This window comes from Panthera leo, chromosome B1 (genome assembly GCF_018350215.1).
Source record: "Panthera leo isolate Ple1 chromosome B1, P.leo_Ple1_pat1.1, whole genome shotgun sequence".
Lineage (NCBI taxonomy): Eukaryota > Metazoa > Chordata > Mammalia > Carnivora > Felidae > Panthera > Panthera leo.
Window position 1 is genome coordinate 7,758,237 of NC_056682.1, and position 16,158 is coordinate 7,774,394.

The 16,158-nt window shown below is 37.1% G+C and overlaps 1 protein-coding gene across 1 annotated transcript in view; it reads left to right on the forward strand.

Moving 5' to 3' along the window:
• WDR17 (WD repeat domain 17) overlaps window positions 1-16,158 on the forward strand; it is a 106,386-nt gene that overhangs the window by 65,681 nt on the left and 24,547 nt on the right. The window contains exons 9-17 of the mRNA XM_042934208.1: window positions 186-277; window positions 2,698-2,780; window positions 4,402-4,488; window positions 9,744-9,908; window positions 11,843-12,045; window positions 13,015-13,164; window positions 13,253-13,383; window positions 13,686-13,811; window positions 14,830-14,985. Coding sequence (XP_042790142.1) covers window positions 186-277; window positions 2,698-2,780; window positions 4,402-4,488; window positions 9,744-9,908; window positions 11,843-12,045; window positions 13,015-13,164; window positions 13,253-13,383; window positions 13,686-13,811; window positions 14,830-14,985 — 1,193 coding nt within the window. The remainder of the gene's footprint in view (window positions 1-185; window positions 278-2,697; window positions 2,781-4,401; window positions 4,489-9,743; window positions 9,909-11,842; window positions 12,046-13,014; window positions 13,165-13,252; window positions 13,384-13,685; window positions 13,812-14,829; window positions 14,986-16,158) is intronic.

Consider the following 16,158-nt stretch of genomic DNA (forward strand, 5'->3'; position numbering starts at 1 on the left):
CTCTGGGATGGTTACGTTCATTATACTCTTCTCTGTTGGCATATACTTCATAATTTCCATTATAAAACATTTAAAAAGAACTGTTAATACAAAGTACAAGTCTTACTTTTTCAAAAATTACTTTTTGAAAAGAAATACGTATGTGTCAAACATTTCGTATCATGTCTAACCAATTGTTTCCTAAGGTGACTTAAACTGCATTGCTGGTGCAACGTCCCGAAATGGTGCTTTTATTTGGGATGTGAAAAGGGGCAAAATGGTACAGCGATTTAATGAGGTAAGGTTTATTTTTTGCTAGCTGAGTAGTATGATGGCTTATACTGCCTCATGTTTTGTAAATGCTTTTCTCTCTTAATTTAATAATCACCAGGTGACATTATGTTCTGTCCCTTAGAAAAAAATCCAAGAGAACATACACATGTTGAAATGAACTCTGAAAAATGTAGATGGGTCTAAGATATAAAAATTCTCCTAAAATTGCATTAGAGATTCAAAGGAATTCTTTTTTTTTTTTTTTATGTTTATTTCTGAGAGAGGGACAGAGCATGAGTGGGGGAGGGTCAGAGAGACAGGGAGACACAGAGTCAGAAACAGGCTGCATCCTCTGAGCTGTCGGCACAGAGCCTGACGCGGGACTCGAACTCAAAAACCGTGAGATCATGACCCGAGCCAAAGTCGGTCGCTCAACTGACTGAGCCACCAGGCGCCCCTAGAGATTCAAAGGAATTCTGAATCCTCCTCCACAGAATTTTCTAGGCAGATACTCAATTGGTTGTCAAAAGACCGAACTCAGAACAAGTTCGAAATTATGGCCTGAATTCTGTTACTAACCAGCTTCTGACACCGGCAGAGTCATTTAATGTCTTGAACTGGGTTCTTCGCCTGTGAGATGGTGAAGTTGGATTATACGGTTTCTTGGATTTCCTTCCACTTCTCAAATTCTGTTGTTCCACGGCAAGCACGAAAACCTCCCCTCTTCCTGCTTGCAGCGTCTCAGATCGTGCTTGACTTCTGCCTGGAGTTAAATTGCCAGCCCGTATTCTACAGAGTACCGCTGATATTTGGGAACCACATGATCTTGTTAGAATGTGTTAGGTATGAATCAAGGGAAATAGGAAAAGCATCTCTCACCATTTCAAAATTTCAGTCATTTCAAATGATTGCTATTGAAGTTTATTGAATATATAATTTATTTGAAAATGGTTTATACTTCAGGCTTTCAAACCACTTGCACAAAACCTGATATTCCCACAAGGGTTAAACAGCTTCGATGTTCTAGGGGACACTAAAGTAATGCGGCAAATGCAGCGTATTAGGGAAAGGTTACCCACCGCCTGTAAGCAAAGATGAAGCCTTGAGGAAGGACCATGTAGTTACGTCCCTCCCTTTCTCTGCATAACAATACTTCCCTTTCAGCTGTGCCCCCAACCTGCCTTCTTCCCTCCCACCAAGAACACTACCTATCCCTTAGTGGTCATGTAAAAAGAAAAGAAGAACCCGAGAAAGAAACTTTTGGCCTTAATTGAAAAATGTTATCCTTAGGTGTCAGTCCTGTTGATCTCTTCTTATAGCATCTTGGCATCTGTGACCTCAAATATGTGTCCATCAGTGCCACCGCGGCCCGTCCGGCCTCCAGCAGCCCTGCATCGTGGCATCGGGGCCGTCTCTCATGTGCATACGGGAAGACTCCCGGCATTCAGTAGCATAGTCGAGACTGATCTAAAAAGTGCCTCCCTCTAGGATGATAAATATGGGACAATGCCAGCTTTAATTAACCGAGTTAGGTACGGTCTTCAAGCCATAAGTGCACTTTCCTTGGGACAAACAAGGCTGACGGAAGGCCTCCACTCCTTCAACTACATGAGTATAGAGACCACCTCCATTTTTGTACCCGTCGTTACACAGCTGCCTACCTCAACCCCCAAAGAGGAAAAAAGAGCCAACTAGAGACCATTTTAGTAAAGGAGTCTTAAAACTCAGGGTAAGAAGTTACTTTAGTCTCTCCCTAGCAGCAGCCACAGTTGAACTTAAAGTTAAATAAAAGTTGGAAATGGATTGATTGCAACTTTTATTCACCCATATCCCTGTTGATGAATGATGTTCCCATGAATAATATATTCCTTGTGGTTTTAAAAATCTTTATCATACTACCTGTGACTCTGTCCCTACCCCTTCCCCAGTCCAAGGATGTAGAGGAACAGGTCAACATAGAGTGATTTGTTACAGGAATAACCTTAAATCCATTCTCCTTTGTTTCTATAAAAATAAAACTTCAAACTTTAGAAGAACAGTCACTAATAACAATTTCTTGCAGTATTTCATACACTGCAGTTGTAGCCCTGCGTTAGGAAGCAGATAGATAACCGTCTTCGTGTCGAGTGGCACTTCGGGGAAAGGCATTAAGCAGAGCTTTATTCTACAGATGGCCGAGGAAGCAGATTCTGGCTCTATGCCAGTGTCTGCAAAAAATGAGTAGAGCCACTCAATTTATATGTCAAGACAGAGGTTTTGTTTCTTAAGTGTGATAGCTTTATTCATTTTAAAAGCATATACCTAGCTTTCTGCTGTTGACAATAATGCCTCTGTTAGCGTCATCTAGAGTAACTTCCTAATAGAGAAGCAATACAAGAAGTAAATAAATATGAGAAAAAAGGGGTGAATTATTTTTTATTGATAGGTATTTTGCATTTTTTGAAGCATGGAAAAAACGGAATATTCTGCGTTGCCTGGAGTCATAAAGATTCCAAAAGAATAGCCACCTGCAGTGGTGACGGTTTCTGGTAAGTACTGTGTATGAAGTTATCCTGTTTATAAAAGATACGTTTGATAATACCAATTGTATCGTGTTAGCGCATACATTAAAACAGTCGGTGAGATCCCATTTGTACAGCGCTAGCAACTATCCTAAATATATGTAAACCCATCTAGGCACATGCTGTGTTGCTTTACTGTATTAGGAATAGGAGTGCGGTGATGTTTAAAACACATAAAGCAATAATTCCTTTCTAAATGGAACTACCACCTGAGATATAACTAAAATACTGTGAATTGCCTCAAAGAAACTTGAAGGACTTCTCACTAAGAGCCTAAATAATCCTCACCACATTTATAAGGGAATGGTATTCTAGTTTTACAAGTGGCTCAAGAGATACAAGTGCTCTAGAAACTTGTTCACCTTTTGTAGATGCTGTTATTTATAAAAGGATGAAAAGCCTTTGCAAGGAGGAATAAAGTAATACATGTGGGAGATGCCTTTTTTTAGGTGACTATCTTTGACCCTGTGTTTCAGAAGTATGTGCTTTCTTCATTCTGTTAAGTCCCAGGAAGAAGTAGGTTTCCAAGAAATGTATGGAAGGGAAGAATTGCCTTTGAGTTAAACAAATGTCTGTTAGCAAATGATGCTACCGTGGAGCTATAAGCATTGTCATCTTTGACAGGTGGTGTAGACACACATGGCTGTTGAGAATATAGTAAGCATTGTCTCCTGTTAGGTTTTGCAATCCCCAGCCCAATTTTCTCTTCCTCATTTTTAACTTTCAGTGAAAAAGATAGTTGTTATGGAAACCAAAGATCTTTTCACCAGGAAGTTAAAAGTTTCAGAAATAACAATATTAGTGACTTTTTCCCCCTGAAAAGAACTATTTGCTAATCGATAAATAGCCAAATACAAGAGATGTGCCTCTGAGGTTTTTGGTTCGGTGATACACATTTAGCTTTCCCATGCACTGTCAGGACCCCGCTTATTTGATCAATACCACAGGCAGTGACTAAACATTTGTAAGCATAGATCACCACCACTCCCAGGTAGTTCCAAAAGTTTTCATTGGCCTAATGATGTTTCAGACGGTTTTTTCTAGAGACTTAGAAAAACCTGTAATACGTTAATTTATACACAGCTTCTTTTTTTTTTTTTTTTAATGGAATCAATAGCCATCGTATTTTGGCAATGATACAGTCGGGTGTTAGAACTTCTTTCTGGCATTAGAATTTGCCAGAAAAATGTTATAAGTTCTGTGTCTCGGGTTTGGTGCAATAGTACATGCAGCCGGCATTATAAATGGGTTGCCGTAAATACAGATTTTGAACTGCTGAATTTTGAAGCTAAAAGTCAAATGCTTATGTCAGATCCTTGTTTTCAAATACATGTATTAAACTAGGTGTTTCCTCAACTAATAGTTTCTAAATCAAAATTTATCACCTCCAAATTAAGTGGATCGCCATAATTAATAGTGTCCGATGTAAACATACGTATAATTGGTAATTACACAGTGCTTTTAAATGTTCCCTGTGCTTTGCAGACAAGGTCTCTATCCTTTTGAATTAAACGATTCTGGCTTTGTTTTTGTGAATAACGTATTTAGGGTGTTTTTTCTTCTATTAATATGTCACACTTGCTTTCAGTATTATTCGAACGGTTGACGGTAAAGTGTTGCACAGATACAAGCACCCCGCTGCGGTGTTCGGTTGTGACTGGAGCCAGAACAACAAGTAAGAATTCTGCTCTCGAGATAAGTAAAAACTTCGTAGCTTTTAAGTAACCATGAAATTTAATGTTACTCCCATCGGTGGTACTCCTCACTCTTTTTAGGTAATGGTCGTTTTGCCTGGTCTTGTGATTGTTCCAGCTGATGCTCTAGGAAGAAGCAGAGGGCTAGCTAATAAGAAGTGCAGAGCAAGTCTAATCTGCATGTAGCTTCTCCACAGAGGTGTAGGTAGCCCTTTCCCTAAACCCACTTGCGATCTCTCCAGTGGTTTTCTCCCACCAGGACTCTCCATCGCTGCCCACTTCATGCCTATGCTGTGGCATTGGAGGACTTCCTCAAACGTAGAACCCGCATGCAGAGTTCTGAACGGTCATCCTTGCTTAAGACCCTAGTGTATTCACCATATGAACGTCGGCTCAGATTTAAAAATTGATCCAATTTTTAACTCAAACCCCTAGTAAAACCAATCCTTCAAGTCACCGCACTTCCAAGAATCTTGCGTTTCAAACCTCTCCTTAGGCTATATAAATTATACATAGAAATTCAGACTTTCTTTAGATATTGTGAAATAATGTAAAAATGAGACAGCTCATTTTCATGCCACAGCTTTCCCTCATGCTGTCTCCCTTTATCTAGGATTTGCTTCCAGCCCCACACCCATACAGTACAGCTCATCTGTACTGTATGTAGGTAATGTCCACCCTTGCTCTGGCTCTCAGGTCCAAACCACTTCTACAGAAAAGTGTTCTTTGACCCCCGTATTAGGTAGATTTCTCCTGTGATATCCTGGGAACACTTAACGTAATGAAATTAATTATAACAAATAAAGTTAAATAAATAGTAGAGCAGAAATCAGTGATACAGGGTTGCCTAGATGGTTTAGTCAGTGGAGCATGTGACTCTTGATCTCGGGGTTGTGAGTTCGAATCCCACACTGGGTGTAGGGATTACTTAAAAATAAAATCTTAAAGAAAAGAAAAGAATGATATAGAAACTAAAAAAACAAAAACAAAAACCCCACAGAACAGATCAGTGAAAACAGGAATTGGTTCTTTGAAAAGATGAACAAAATTGGTAAACCTCATTCAAGACTCATTAAAAAAAGAGAGAGATGCCAAATAAAATTATTAACGAAAGAGGAGAACTAACACCCAACATCGCAGAAATACAAACGATTACAACAGAATGTAATGAAAACCTATGTGCCAACAAATTGGACAACTTAGAAGGAATGGATAAATTCCTAGAAACATAAAACCTACCAAAACTAAGGCAGGAAGAAATGAAATTTGAACAGACCAATTACCAGCAATGAAGTTGAATCAATAATCAAAAAACCCCAAAACAGAAGTCCAAGACCAGACAGCTTCACAGGCAAATTCTATCAAACATTTAAAGAGTTAGTACCTGTTTCTTCAAACTATTCCAAAAAAAATACAAGAGAAAGGAAAACTTTCACATCCATTCTATGAGGTCAGTGTCACCCTGATACCAAAATCAGGTAAAGACACCACAGGAGAGAGAACTGCAGGTCAATATCTCTCATGAATATACATGCAAAAAATCTAACAAAATATTATTAGCAAACCAAATCCAACAATATTTTTTTAAAAATTGGGAGCACATGGGTGGCTCAGTTGGTTAAGTGCTCAGGTCATGATCTCAAGGCTAGTGAATTGAGCCCTACATTGGGCTCTCTGCTGTCAGTGCAGAGCCTGCTTTGGATCCTTTGTCTCCCCCCCCCCCCCCCCCCGCCCCTCCTGTACTCACATATTGTCTCTCTCTATCTCTCAAAAATAAACATTAAAAAAAATTCAGGGGCACCTGGGTGGTTCAGTTGGTTAAGCATCTGACTCAATCTCAGCTCAGGTCATGATCTCACGGTTCGTGAGTTCAAATGCTGCATCAGGCTACATGCTGTCAGTGCAGAGCCTGCTTGGGATTCTCCCTCTCTCTCTGTCCATCCCCTGCTCGCTCTCTCTCTCTCTCTCTCTCTCTCTCTCTCTCTCTTTTTCTTTCTCTGTCTCTCTTTCTCTCTTTCCCCCTCCAAATAAATAAACTTTAAAAAATTTTTTGAAAATCAGGGGAAACTGGCTGACTCAGTCTGTTAAGCATGCAACTCTTGATTTTGCCTTAGGTCGTGATCTCAGGGTTGCATGATCGAGCCCTGTGTCAGGCTCTGTGTTAGGCATGGAGCCTGCTTAAGTTTCTCTGTCTCTCCCTACCCCTCACCCCCACTCATGTACTCACTCTCTCTAAAAAAAGAAAAAAGAAAAATCATACACCACGATCAAGTGGGATTTATTCCTGGAATGCAAGGGTGGTTCAGTGTTCGCAAATTTATTGATATGTCATATCAAGAGAAAGGATAAAAACCATATGATCATTTCAATAGATGCAGAAAAACCATTTGACAAAGTACAACATCCATTCATGATAACCCTGTGCAAAGTAGGCCTAGAGAGAACATATCTCCACATAATAAAGGCCATATATGAAAAACCCACAGCTAGCATCATACTCAGTGGTCAAAACTGAGAGCTTCTCCCCTAAGGTCAGGAAGAAGACAAGAATGTCCACTCTCCCAACTGTCATTCAACATAGTACTGGAAGTCCTAGCCACAGCAGTTAGACAACATGAAGAAATACAAGGCATCCTAATTGGTAAGGAAGAAGTAAAACTCTAGCTCCAGATGACATGATACTGTATAAAGAAAACACTTAAGGCTCCACCAAAAAACTATTAGAACTGAAAAAAAGAATTCAGTAGAATTGCAGGATACAAAAATCAATATACCAAAATCTGTTGCATTCCTATACAGTAATAATGAAGCAGCAGAAAGTGAAATTAAGGGGCCGCCTGGGTGGCTCAGTCAGTTGAGCATCTGACTCTTGATTTTGGCTCAGGTCATGATCTCACAGTTCATGGGATTGAGCCCCATGTTGGGCTCCATGCTTAGTGTGGAACCTGCTTGGGATTCTCTCCCTCTGCCACTCTCCCATGCTCATTCTCATTCTCTCTCTCTCTCTCATGAAAAAAAAAGTGACATTAAGAAAATCCAACTTATAATTGCACCAAAACCAAAAAAATTTCTAGGAATAAATTTAACCAAAGGGGAAAGACCTCTACTCTGAAAACTGTAAAACACTTGAACAGAAATTGAAGATGTCACAGAGAAATGGAAGGACATTCTGTGCTCATGGGTTGTAAGAACAAGTCCTGTTAAAATGAACGATAAAGAAGATGTGGCATGTACACAATGGAATATTGTTCAGCCATAAAAAAGAATTAAATCTTGCCATTTGCAATGACACGGATAGATCTACAGGGTATTATGCTAAGTGAAGTAAGTCAGGGAAAGACAAATACCATAGGATCTCACTCATGTGGAATCTAAGAAAACAAACGAGCAAAGGGAAAGAAAAGAGGCAAACCGAGAAACAGACTCTTAACTATGGAAAACAAACTGATGGTTATCAGAGGGAAGGTGGATGAAGGGATGGGGGAAATAGGAGATGGAGGTTAAAGAGTACACTCGTGATGAAAAAAAATCAACCAGGAACTACTTGACACACAAATATTAGCCATGTGAGTAATAAATATATACATATATAATCTTTAAAAAAACATAATAAAATTAAATTTTAGTTGGAAATTGGCTGTCTCACCCTCTAAAATGTAAGCTCCATGAGATCAGCAACTGTTCTCTATTTTTAGGAGCGTATTCTCAGCAAAACACTGTGCTGCTGACCCTCACTCTGCCTTGAACAAAGTGACTATTTAAAAAGTATTTCTTCAGTATACAAATGGATAGGATTACCTTGTATCCGACCGATAGACTAGTTCTACATTCGTATTTCTCTGCTTTATATGGTTGGTAAGCGTTTGACTAGTTGAAATAAAAATTAGATATTAACGCAATATGTTTTCCTGGTTAAAAAAAAGTCCTTTATACTTAACTTGCACGCTTACTACCAAGTGTACCTAATAAATTTCATTTTTATTTTTAAAAGCTTTTTAAAAAATGTTCTAATAGAGTATCCATATTTTAGGTAGCACCTTAGGAGATAAGTGAAAAATACCTTGAACTTAACAAAGTTTATTCATAATATATCTCTGAATTTACAATTTGGATGTCTGTACATTCCTTGAATGTTTATTATTTAATTTTTAAGATTTTATATTTATGTATCCACATACATATAGCCACAAAGACGTACTCACGTATACATGTAAATATTTGCATTACACAAAGTGTATTTCCCCATGTGTAGAACCTGGCCCATTTATCAGTGGGACTTAGGCAGATGTGATAATGCACATTTAGAGATGGGCATGCCAGTTGCAAACTGGTGTATTTCTGGATGTGGGCTTAAGTAAATATAAGTATTATGACCCGTATGACAAAAATCAACAATTTGAAGGAAGGTTGTGATGACAGTTGGGTCCAAATGTGTAACTTCCTCTCTTTACGTTTAGAGTGTGGGGGCTGTTGGTATGATCATTAATGATCATTAGTGATTTCCACAGTTCCACCCTGTTAGTGCTGGAGTTAGTGCCCTAACTCCATTTGGAACAGTATTCCAAGTATGACACTAGGGTATAAATGGTTGCTTAGTTTACTCTCTTGAGAATAACAAGCGAATATCATGAAAAGATCAGATCCACGTATTATGTTTCCAGAGGATCCTTAGTGGGAACAGTTAAAGCATCTCCTACTGGAGTAGCCACCAAAGAGAATTGGCAACCCAGGACTGTAACTTTCGTCGGCTGGGACAGCCTTGTCTGCAGGGAGCTTTCCCAGCATCCTTTAGGGGAAGCATTGCTATTTGTACTCGTGCCACAGAAAAATTTCTATGATTAATAATTTGCTTACCAGCAAGGAGGCAAATCTCAGTTACTCACCATTGCGGACCCTCGTCAAGACCCAATAGCTATGAAATATAAAGGTAGGAGAAATATTCACCAAGTTATGAACCTGGACATTTAAAAAAAGACCTTATAGAAATACAGATTCCATGATCTCTGATCTAAGATTAAAAATAAAAATTCAACCAATTAAAAGGGAATATAAGGAAACCCTTCACACTATGGCAGTTTCTGGAAATAATGGTTTTACTTCTGTGAGTTTTCTAACTACGTTAAGGAAGCAAAAAATTCTAGTTTCAGAAATTAGAACTGTAATACATTTTAAAATTATCAGTAACAAATAATATCAACTTTTTTCATATTTTCATGTGCCACTGATGATATTCCAGAGACATGATAGCCACTGGCTGTGAAGATAAAAATGTTCGTGTCTATTACGTAGCCACCAGCTCTGATCAACCGCTGAAAGTCTTTAGTGGGCACACTGCCAAAGTGTTCCATGTTAGATGGTCTCCTCTGCGGGAGGGAATTCTTTGCAGTGGCTCTGATGACGGGTATGTAGTTTTGGATTTTAATTTATTAGTCCTTAAAATCATAAGCTTATAATTTTCTAGAAATGTACATATTCGTGTGATCCAGCTTTTGGGTGAAAATATGTAACAAGTACACACAGGCAGTTAACACTTACCTAATTGCATTTGGCCAAAAGTAAATTAAATTTTGCCACACTTAAGTTGTCATCATATTCATGATTTCTATTTCCTTAACTTGTTTTGTTTACTATGGATGCTTATTTCTATCTTATTAGAGACAAAGTTAACAGAAACAAAATTTTTAAAGGATCAGTTCGGAAAGAGAAAAAAGATCCAAAGCAAATAAATCTCTGTAAAACACAAGAATTTTTTAAAATAATGACCCAATATTTAATATGGAAAACAGCTGTACTCTGTTTTCATTAGGAAAAGAAAAAAGAAGATGATCTTGTATTTTAGCGTGAACAGAATGTGTTTAGAAATGAGAGTGATTTAACATTTTTTGGGGGGGTTTGTGAAAAAGTTCTTGAAATCTTTTCTATGTTTTATATTCAAACGGGATAGATTTGCATAGTACAGCTTGGTCCCTATTTTAATACAAGATTTTAATATGATTAGTAATTAGGGTAAAAAAAAATCTTTAGGCAGATAGAAATCTGTATACAGTCACCACAGGTTTAATATTGAATAATTATTTTCATCTTGAAATTTTGGCATCCATCCAAATTTCATAAGAAAAACAATGTGAAGTTTCTGTGGGTTTTCACTGGAAATGTCACTTAAAGTAAGGTTATAATGTCAAAGTGAAGGAGTTGACTTTATGGTAAGTCTGTTAACATAGACTTCAGTGTCTAAATTCTATGGGTACATGGAAAAAAGTGTAATCTTCAACCATTGTCTAAGAAATATTTGTCAGAAAGGTAGTAGTAAGCATTTTACTTATTTATGATAATGAAACTTGAAAGTCTTGTAAATTCAGGTTATTGATCCCGTTAGTAGTCATATAGGTGATAGCATGCTGTTGGCACCTGTAAATAATGCTTATGTGCAGTGGGGTATATCAAACTCTTTTTGTGTTTGGCTACCAAATATAATTAGCCTAATGTTTGCCTAATCTAAATTATGTCATAAAGCAATACCTGTTCTAGGGAATGCCTCTTAGAATAAATTATTTTGATACAACTCACTTCAGCATAATCTTATTTATGAAAGAGTGATATCAACCAAAAATAACTTAAATGGTAGCATAAGAGATTAGCACAAAGTTAGGTTATGATATGCCTGGACACATTGTCCTGTACTAGGGTAAGGGGAAGAAAAAGGAAGTCTTTATAATAGAAAGCAAAAATAAATATGCCTTAAATAAAATTATATAATGTGTCTTCTTTACTTTGTACAATGGGTAGATTCAAGTAATGTCATGAATTCAGTTATGTTTGAATTTTGTACTTGATTTTAGACTGATTGCACACTGACTAAGCCACTTATTTTATTGACCAAAACATGAAGGAATGATTTACTCTTTGATAAGAGCATTAAGATGAATTGCTTGTTCAAATAATACCCATCATCAAACATGCTATATTTTCATGATGTACAAATAATGTGAGGGCTGTTAGATTATTTTATATGTATTATTAGTCATATTTTTCTTTTGGCTTTATCTGTTCTGGATATTTCTCTTGAAGAAAGAAATGTTTTAAGTATATAAACTGGAGTAGTATATTTAGTATCAGTAGTAAAGGAACAGTTAAAGTAAGGAAAAATATGTTGAAGTAGGCTAGCTCTAGCCTAATTATTTGTTCATTTCCATGATGAAAAGAATTGTAGTAGAACTTCAAACTAAAAAGCTTTTCCGGTTTACGGAGAAATAATTGTACTCCACTAAGAGTGTGTCAGTACTTTAGATAAGTTATAACTTGAATGGTATCATATACATAATATTCTGTTTTCAGTTCTGTTCGAATCTGGGATTATACTCAGGATGCTTGCATAAACATTCTTAGTGGCCACACTGCACCTGTGAGGGGATTAATGTGGAATACTGAGATCCCTTACCTTCTCCTGTCTGGCAGCTGGGACTACACTATAAAAGTATGGGACACTCGAGAAGGAACTTGTTTGGATACTGTTTATGATCACGGTGCAGATGTATATGGTAATGTGTTTTTCATGTACTTTCAAATTTTGTTGTATTACTGATGGTTATAATTTCTGAGAAAAGCAATATTTTTTGAATAAGGCTTACAGTGCTTCATTTTAAAATAACATTTTTCTTACTAGAAATTGTACTTGTTTGTTATTGAAATGTCAGAATACACAAGATAATCCAAAACATCATGAGAAATTATTTGTGTTTCTGTGCACACAGACACACGCACACACATATGGCTTGGATTTTTCTCCCTTCCTTTACCATCTCTTCATAAAGAAGTTGTGAAACAGGGAATCATTGATTAAGTAGATAGAACTTACCAAACCATTCTTCTGCCTTTACTCTTGGATATTTAGGACAATATTTTATATTTTAATGTGATACTAAGTCAATAAATATAATTGAGCTGGGTATGGAAACCAGATTTCTGTTCTTTTGCATGTCACTTTCATTTGTAAACCCAAACTTTGATGAAAAAATGGTTCCTTAGAGAAAGGTACCGAATTCTAGCCACTTGTGTCCATATATGTCATATCAGTGGACTTTTAGTTGAAGCAGTGGGGCTGAGTGTGGGAGAGATACTGTTTCTGGATGTTGTTAACTGGAAGGTCCCAACTGTTCCTTCTTGCAGTTGGAACTTCCGTCCATCTACCATTACCATTACCATTACCATTACCATTACCATGTACTCCATTGGCGTGATAATATGCTTGCTGCTGAACCACCCGAAATGTAATTTCAACATTTTCATCCAGGACCATTTGCTAATCATTATTCAATTTTGTATCCATATTAATAGACTATGCTAAATAATTTCTTATATTCTTGTATCATTTTCAGCCAAAATAGAAATGCTGTCTTAAAACACTCCTTTATAACTTCAATTCTGTAGAAGTTTTATGAGATACATACAGATGAAAAGCATTTTTCAGTGTTTACTTTAGTTAAAGTAGGTTTCTTTTTTTCCATCAGGGTTAACATGCCATCCCAGCCGCCCCTTCACCATGGCATCTTGTTCCCGTGACTCTACAGTGAGACTCTGGTCATTAACACCTTTAATCGCTCCTTTACCAATAAATATTCTGGCAGACAGATCTTGGGAAGAAATTATCGGGAACATTGGTATTGCCAACATGCATGCATTAGATTTTATTTTTTCAATACTATCTTCTAAGCAATCCTTTCTCACTGAATTATGTCTGTTCTTTAGATCATGCTGTGGAACAAGGCACTCCCCCTCTATTGTGTGGTAAAGTATCAAGAGATATTAAACACGAAATAGAGAAGCTAACTGGTAATCCTCGAGCAAAGAAGCTAAGATGGTTTTCAGAGTGTTTATCAGTGAGTATTATAGGAATTAGGTGAACATTTTCCCTGTAGTCTAAAGGAGTCATGACAACTATTGTCCTCAAGTTATCACGTATTTGCTCATATCATCCCAACTCAGTGGGTCCCTCTGAACATAGCTCGTACAGAGTAAGAAAACAAATGGAAACCAGAAACAATAAATGAGATAAATCATAGTTATAATTTTGTTAATCTTTCAATTTAAATATGCCTTCATTGTGTTTGTGAAGATGCAAAGTTCCGTGTGGTTTTTAATTCATCCTTGTATCTTTGGTTTTTCTGTATCAACCTTTTAGCCTCCAGGTGGCAGTGACAACTTATGGAACTTAGTTGCTGTGGTAAAAGGACAGGACGATAGCTTGCTCCCTCAGAACTACTGTAAAGGAATAATGCATTTGAAACATCTGATTAAATTTAGAACGGTAAGTATGTATGTCAGGATCATGTACTCAAGCCCAAATTATTTTTGCCTTTCACTGTTGAAATATAAACATTATTTTTCAAAATTTACATAATTAGAGTTAGTAAAGTAAAATGAGTAACCACTAAGAACATAAATAGTAAAAACCGATCATGAGAATATGAATTATTTGAGACCAGATTAAGGCAGCCACGGTTTCTATAGGTTGAATCTCGTGTAATTCTTCAAAGTCACTTGGCACCACCTGAAGTGGTGTTACCCTTACCCTATTACCAGGTGACCATGACGTGTGGACCCCTCTGATTTTAGTCTCAGAGGCTGAATACGCTGTATTCTCGGATACGTTTTATCAAAACTGGCCATATTATAGCTCTTAATGAATTTCATTTCGAAATTATCAGTGACCTTATCCCTGGAGTGATATACCATACAAACAGACCACTCCTGGGACCTGAAAGAGGAAATAGCTTTTCTATTTGCAATGAAATATCCGCGGTTAACTCAACTGTCGGTGAGGAGAACCATTCCAGAGATGTGGATGGAAAGGTCATACGGAACAGTTATTTTCATAAAGGAGCGCCTTGATCACAAACAACACCTACCCACTACAACTCTTACCACCTGACAGTAGGAGAGCCTAGAGAGTGAGCCTGTCACTTTTAATTTTTGAGAGTTTTCATATATGTTTTCACCAGTTACATATCACTCTATCATTCACTACTTTTTGGCCCCTGGACTTGTATCTAACCATAACAGCTGCTAAGTTTTAAGGACAGTGGGATTTAGCCTTTCTCTACCCCATACCAGACACATCTACTCTTTACTCCCCACACACATCAAAATATTAAGGTGAAAGAGGTATCATGTTTTATAGAGAAAAAGTATTGATTTTTAAAAATACCTAATTTCCATTGCTATCTGCTTTTAAAATCTGTGCCCATGTAATGCTTTTATAATCATCTTTTGTCACCAGCTCTTGTGTAACAAAATTTAGAACATTTTGTTTTCTTTTTAACCAGTCTGAAGCCCAAGAATTAACAACAGTCAAGATGTCTAAATTTGGTGGTGGTATTGGTGTGCCCACTAAAGAGGAAAGACTGAAGGAGGCTGCAGAAATACATTTGAGATTAGGACAAATTCAGAGATACTGTGAACTTATGGTTGAACTTGGAGAGGTAATGTGCTAAAATCAATGAGTTTAACAAAGTATTGTAAGTATTGGTGGAAGACTAAATATTAAGCTTATCTCAGGTAGTGTGCCTGAGAACAGTACTTACCAGAGTGAGATTTCCCAGGCCAGCAGCATCAGCATTAACTCGGGAACGGGTTAGACGTGCATTTCCCAGCCCACACCTACACAATCAGCAACTCCAGGGATGTAGCCCAACGACCTGTACTTTTATAAGCCCTCCAGGTTATTCACATGCCTGAAGCCTGAGAACCACTGCCCTGGGGGAGGATCTTTGATTCCCTTTGATATCTAAAAAATACCCCATGTTGGCTAATTTGCTCACATTGGGCTCCCCTCGCTAATACGATTTGTTGTGACTAAACCCCACACTGGCCACAAGAAGGGTTGTCACTGAGGATTTTCTGGTGAATTAGGTCCTAGGGCACATCCTGAGTTAGAGGACTGATTCAGCAAAACAGAGTTTTCAAGAAAAAGGTTAAGATAAATCTATCCTATTAAAGTTAGGGTAGTGGTTATTTTTGCAAAGTGGGTGGCAAACAAACTAAGACAAGAAGGAGAAGGGGTTTCTGTTTCTTGATCTGGATGTGGTTACTTGATTGTTTTCAGTTTGTGAAAATTTATGGAGCTTTTTGTTTTTCTGAATGTCTACATTGTTCAACAAAAATTCTCCCAACCCTCCCCCCTCCAAAAAAAATGGCAGGGATTCATTTCATAGTTGATGAAAAGCTCTAAGTTAGTTATTTTATAATTACAAAATACTATTAAGTGTACTATTAAATAATATAAAGTAAAAGTGAACAATAAAGTTACATTAAAATATATCAAAATTAAATTTAACTCACCTTTTTATTCCCCTATACACTAGAAACAAATAATTACTGCTTGACCTAAAACAAAATGTCACTTTAAAATGTTACTGAAAACACATTGCAAACTATAAAGTGTTCAGGAGCAGTATAAAAATTTTACTTCTAAAGAAATAGAGGTTTGGCTTAAAGGTTACCTTTCTAGCAAGACACTGTTAGAGTATGGATCAAATTCAAGAAGAAAAAGAATAAATAAATTTTGGTAGAATACTAATTCTTCATCTTCCTGAGTTTTATATTTGGGTATATATTTTTTAAAGCTATATTGAATTCACATTTAAAGATACTTT